Source organism: Psittacula echo, assembly GCF_963264785.1.
Source record: "Psittacula echo genome assembly, chromosome: 17".
NCBI lineage: Eukaryota > Metazoa > Chordata > Aves > Psittaciformes > Psittacidae > Psittacula > Psittacula echo.
In genome coordinates, this window is record NC_137753.1 from 5,049,893 (window position 1) to 5,055,892 (window position 6,000).

Sequence of the window (6,000 nt, forward strand, 5' to 3'; positions counted from 1 at the left end):
GCTTGAATGGAGCTGGGCTGTCTCAGAGTGCCCCGGGGGCTGGCGGGGGTCATCCCAGCACCCGGCTCCAGCGCGCTCCGAGACAGCCGATCCCATGGATGCTTCAGCCTGGGGTGGACTGAAAATGAACCCATGGCAAGAGCGAGCTCTTCTCTGGAGATTGAGGCTCCGGCAAGGCAGTGGCCACCAGGGAGAGGTGCTGGGGCCATTCCCATTCAGAGCACGTCGCTGGGAGAAGGGATGGGGGGAAGCAGCCCACAGGGCAGGCAGAGCTTTCGGCTGTGCAGTGCATATGGACAAACCCTCCTTGAGGGTTGTTTCTTTCCTCTCCCTTCCCCCTATCCCTTCCCCACAGCTGAAGAACATTAAACACATGAAATACATTAGCCAGGGCTTTTCTTTCCTTTCCCTTACCCCCCCCCCTCTTTCCAAGCTGGGGACCTCCAGGAGGAAGAGGCCTATGAATTGACCCTGCCCAGTGCTTTAATTGACAGGTCATTAAAGATGAATGTGTGGCTGGAGAAACATATTCACATTGTTGTCCGGGTGGGATTTGAATGATTTATGTTTCTTTCTCCTCCCCTCCTTCTCCCCCCCCCGACTCCAAACAATCCAGGCACCATGGGAGGTCTGTTTCTGGATGGGGAGGAAAGCCCCGCGCTGGAAGACATCAGCAAATGGACGGTGGAGGATGTGTGCAGCTTCGTGTCCAACTTGTCAGGCTGCACCGAGTACACTCAGGTAAAGCTCTTCCCAGCCCTTGTTGTGGCCCTGCTGCCTGTGCCTGGTGTGCTTGCACTGTCCCACCTAGGAGAGGCTCTGTCTTAGAGCCGCTTCCCTACTGCATTGGGAAATAGCTACTTGCTGGTAGTGAAGGTCCTGAGGTGTGTGATGGGCCTTGCAGTGGAGAGCAATAAAGGGAGTGCAGTGGGAGGGGATGGAGTAGGGGCAAGGGTTGGTCATTGCTGAACGCCTGCCCCAGCCATTCTATGGGTAGAGCTCAGCATCCTGCTTCCATGCTTTTTATAAGGGGCTGTAGTGACAGGACAGGAGGGTGGGTTTAACCTGCCAGAGGGGAGATGGAGATGAGACCCAAGGAAGTTCTTTGTTAAAGCCACCTCTAAACCCAGTGCTTCAGGAGAGCCAAGAGCTGTGCGTGCAGGTGAGAGGCAGCACTTAGGAAAGCAAATGCTTGTTGCAGGGACGGGGGGTACATGTAAAGGTCCCCAAGGGGAACAGCAGAGGCTTGGGTTGTGTTTGAGAGTGGATCAGGATGACTGTGTGTGTATAAGGGCAGTTTCTGATGTGGGGAGAGGAAGGGGACACTGGTTACAAAGGAAGGTGGACGGATGGGAGTGCGAAGCAGGTCTGTGTGTGTGGAGGGGGGCTCAGGAACTGGCTTTAGTGGGGATGATAAAGGGGATGGGTGATGGGTGTTAAAGCTCAAGCAGAAGGCTCTAAAACCAAAACACCCCCATACAAAACACACGTCTCTGTTATCCCCACCTCAGCGTGCTCCTGCCCCGGTGCCGTTGCGCTTTGTCTGCATTCCTGTGCTGGGGAATGAAGAGCAAGAGTTGCCTGGAAGCTTCTCTCTTTACCAGAGCTGCTTTGCAGGAGGCTCATCCATTTCCACCTCCGTTGCCAGCTCCTGGTGGAGCGGTGGGGAAGAAATCAATAGCTCGCTGAGGCAGAGGTTCAGCGGCCTCAGTGCATTGCAGACACCGTGTTTGATGGTGGGAGCTGCTGTAACCAGGCTCCTGTCGTGCTCGAGCTGCTTTACCCGGGGGGAGCATGGCCGCAGGGAGGATGTGTTTGTATGCACTGTGGCTGTGTGCTTAGCAGGTTTATACTGTGTGCACATGCCGGTGTTGAGGAGTGACCCAGCTCCGAGCTGCCTGCGTTCTCCTCTCCAAAACCACAGTGCTGGGGAGGTCTGGCACTGCTCCGCAGGCTGTTCCTGCCAGGAAAACCAGCAGGAAGCTGGTGCTGTGCTGAGCATTGGGACAAACAAGGGCTTGTGCCTCGTTTCAGCCCTCAGCAGCGCTCAGCTTTGTCCCTGCAGTGGATCAGGACCCAGGGGACACCCAAGGGGATGCTGTCCTCAAGTTACAGGGCTTCTTAGGGAGGGTTTCAGTGTGTGCAAAGGGAGGCTTTTGGCTCCCAGCCCACGTTGGCTGCAGAGGGAGGGAAGTAAATTGGTACAGTAGGTGTTGGTAGGGCAGAGCAGAGCCACGTGCTGCAGTCCTGAGCAGCTTTGTGCTGGAGCCCAGCAATAAAAGCCACTTGCAGCAGCTCAGCTGCCTTGGCTCTAACAGCCTGTGCCACCCTCCAGAGGGCTGGCCATGGGCTATGGGCTGCTGCTGACAAAGAAGCCATTAGAGTGACTTGAACCCCTCTCCTTTGCTATGGTGTTCAGTGGCAGTAACACCATGCATAAGGCATTGCCCCACACAGTTCCTTTGGGGAGCATCCAGGAACATACACTGTGGAAGTGGGTTTCATAGGGAAAACCAGGCCTCTGTTGACATCTCCCCACGGAGGGAGCTGCAGCCTGAGTTACGCAGTGATGGCAGTTTCCTCATCAAGCATCCAGCCCATACATGCAGAGTAAACTCCCCGGAGAGGCCCATGTGAGCATAGCCCTGCTGTGGGCATGAAGAAGGGAGCAAGATCCAGACCTTCACCTTTATTACACAGCCCCTGTGAGGTGGAAAACTCTTGCATGCCCCTGGCATTGGAAATACATAGGGGCAAAAGGAAGGGCTTTTTTCCTGTCTTTAAGTGTGTTAAAGATGGTGCAGGTTTGCATGGCTGGAATGTGGAAACTGCTGTTTGTGAGGTTATTCCAGCCCTGCTGTCATTGCTGTGAGTCCAGGTTTGCACATCACCAGCTTCTGCTTCACTCAGTGAAGAGACTGCCAGTGTGTTGCCTTCCTGTGTAGTGGCACCGCGTACACTACAGTACCGCTGCAGTGGCACTGAGATGGTTATTAGTCCATGTCAGTGTTGGGGAGAAGGTGCCCAAACCTGGGGCTGTTCGTGCCCCATCACCATAACCATAAAGGTAAATAAAAGCAGTGCTTTATCTAAACTGGCCCAGCCAGCCCCAATTCCCATTCCCATGTGCCTCCTTTCACGCGCTGGCTCCTGGCTGTGGATACAGGATTGTTCCTACCTCTGGTGTATCAGTACCAACTTAGTCCACCTTTTCCACAGCACCTTCCTGTGCAAGGGCAAGACAGGAGCATCAGGCACGTCACTGGCATTCCTAAGCCTGGATTTGTGTTCTGGTTGCTTCCAGGTATTCCGAGAGCAGGCTATTGATGGGGAGACCCTGCCCCTCCTGACGGAAGAGCACTTACTGAACAACATGGGGCTGAAACTCGGACCTGCACTGAAGATCAGGTCACAGGTAGGAATGGTCTCTATAGAGCAGCAAGCAGCACATGTTCATGTTGTCCCTAGCCAGGAAAGGGCTGTCAGGACCTCATGTATTGAATATAATTCATTAAGCAATAACTGTTCATTTATTTACTTGTAATGCTGGATTCAACGTTGACTCCAGAATGTTCCATCTCCTCAGAGGCCAGGGGCAGAAGGAAGTAGCTGTGGACAAGTGGTGGGAGGGAGGAAGAGGGTGAAGTGGGAAACTCCTACATGGACCAGCCGCTGTTGGAAAGGAAATGTTAGGATGTTCCCACAAATAGTGCCAGGAAGGGAGGAAACCTGCACCCGGGTGAGGCAGGGGAGATGCTTTTGCATCATGAAAATAGCATCTCAAAGTACCTGAAAGCTGGGTAAAGCCATCTGAGGAACCAGCTCTTTTCTAGACTGGACCCAAATCCCTCTGCTGCTCCTTTCCTATGTAACTGCATGGCTCTTGGTGGTTCTTTCTGTCAAGGCCTGAGGCACAAATGCATTTAGCATCTCTCAGCATCACCTGTTGTTACTTCCCCTCCCCAGTGCATAACGGACCTTTCCCTTCTCTGCTGGGCCAGTCATAGGCTCTGTTTTGGTTACTGGTCTTGCTGATGGGCCGTGCCTCCCTCCCACACGCACCCCCAGCTTGTGCTACTCACACATGGGCACACGGGATATGGAAACCATATCAGCTGCGTTAGGCCTTTACTTCAGGGGACTCTGGTCCCTCCTCAGCACACTCCTTTGCTCTTGTGCCCTTCTTAAAGGACCCTTTTCCCTGTCAGTGACTTGGTTCCCAAGTCTCTGCTTCCATGAACCTGCTTTGCCATGGACTCTTGGTGACTCCCATTTCAGCTGCTCAAATCCAGAAGAACAAACACCTCCAGTAACGGCTTTATTTCCCCATTTAATGCTCCCAGAACAGCTCCTGACACACGGCAGGAACAGGCTGTTCCAGCGCATTCCCTTGGGAACTGTCGTGGCCATGGCTGGGACAGCATCGCATGTGTGCACCTCCATGGGTTGCACACCCAGCCCTGGCAGAGCCTCCCTAAGCCACAAGCTTACACATTCATTACATTATGGTAAAACAATAAGAGCAACTTTACTGCTTTCCCTACAGCCCTCCCTGTTTATGAGGGGTCTAATAAAAAGGTTCTGTGGGCAATTGGTCCCTATGGGTCAATTCAGGAGGAAATAAAACTCTTCTGTTTCTTCCAAAACAGAGGAGGCCAAATAGCTCAGAGCTGTTCTTAGCTGGGATTTGGAAGGGGGGAAACATGAGATATGGGCTGAAGGGAGAAAAACCTTGCTTCCATTTAATCAATAGTGTTTAAAGGTCTGTAATAAGGCATGGCTGGGGGGGGTCTGTGTGTAAGTGGGGAGCAAAGCCCCGCTGTTGCTAAGTGAAGAAGGCGGCAGTTGTCTGGTTTGAGCACAAGCCTGTGTTTTTGTTCCAGTTGAAATGGGAACCAGCTGTTGTAGGTGCTGGGACCTTGTGGGGCCTTTGGCCCTCGCTGGGAGGCAAGAACGGCTGCGGGAGTTCCCTTTGGCACTGCAGGAGAAGGGAGAGGCTGCAGCTTCCAGCTTCCTGCACAGGAACAGCAGCCACCCTGGAGCCAGTTTTTCCCCCTCCCCTGTTATCCCAGCTCCCCTCTAAGAGCAGGTCCTGCTCTTCAGCCATGGGCATCGTGTTTGGTCACTGTTCTATGATCCTGTGGTACCCAGCTCTTTCAGCCTTCCAGTATCTGAAGGGGGCTACAAGGATGCTGGAGGGGGACTCTTCATCAGGGACTGTAGCGATAGGACAAGGGGTGATGGGGTCAGACTGAAACAGGGGAAGTTCAGGTTAGATCTAAGGAACTGGATGAACTTAGGGACCCTTCCAACCCAAACCAGTCTGGAGCACAGAACCTGGGTTTGCTGCCTGAAAATGCAGCTTTTACATGTATCTGAGGACCATTTGTGCCCCTTCTCATCCCTTTTTACCCTCCTCCATTTATTTCCTCCTCCTTCTCCCTGCAGGTGGCCAAGAGGGTGGGCAGGGTCCTGTACATGGCGGGCTTCCCCATGGCCTTCCCACTGCAACCTCCCGGCCTGCGGCCCCCGGAGCGGGACCTGCCCCCAGCCACGGAGCTGCGGCCGTCGTCCACGGGCAGCGTGGCCTCCCCGTTCAGCAGCCTCCCCTCCGCCAGCCGCGTGTCCCCGAAGCAGGAGAACGGGGCCCCCGGCGTCCTCGCCGCCCTCAGCGACACCACGAAGCCTCCGTCCTAACTGCAGGGGCAGCTCCTGGTGGCCTGGACTGAGGTCATTGAGCGAAGTGAAGGTAAAGAGCATGGTGAGGCCAGGAGAGCCTCCCTCAGCTGTGTGAGACACAGGGGTGAGGAAGGGAGGGGGTTCATTACATTGGATGCATTTGCTTTTTGGTTGGGCTGGAGAAAACCCAACAGAGACTAAAAAAGAGAAGGAATGAAACAATCCAAAGATGTCCTGAGACAACGCAAGTGAAGGGAGAGTGATTCTGGAGGCTGCAGCAGCGTTCCTGTTCCCTTTCACCCCCCTTCTCGCTCCCCAGAG

At 54.2% G+C, this 6,000-nt stretch overlaps 1 protein-coding gene across 1 annotated transcript in view; it reads left to right on the plus strand.

The window, feature by feature from the left end:
* Nucleotides 1-5,755, plus strand: part of SAMD11 (sterile alpha motif domain containing 11) — a 105,902-nt gene extending 100,147 nt beyond the window's left edge. The window contains exons 12-14 of the mRNA XM_080631474.1: nt 617-741; nt 3,305-3,415; nt 5,449-5,755. Of these exons, the coding sequence (XP_080487600.1) occupies nt 617-741; nt 3,305-3,415; nt 5,449-5,697 (485 nt within the window). The 3' untranslated portion in view covers nt 5,698-5,755. The remainder of the gene's footprint in view (nt 1-616; nt 742-3,304; nt 3,416-5,448) is intronic.
* The last annotated feature ends 245 nt before the right edge of the window (nt 5,756-6,000 follow it).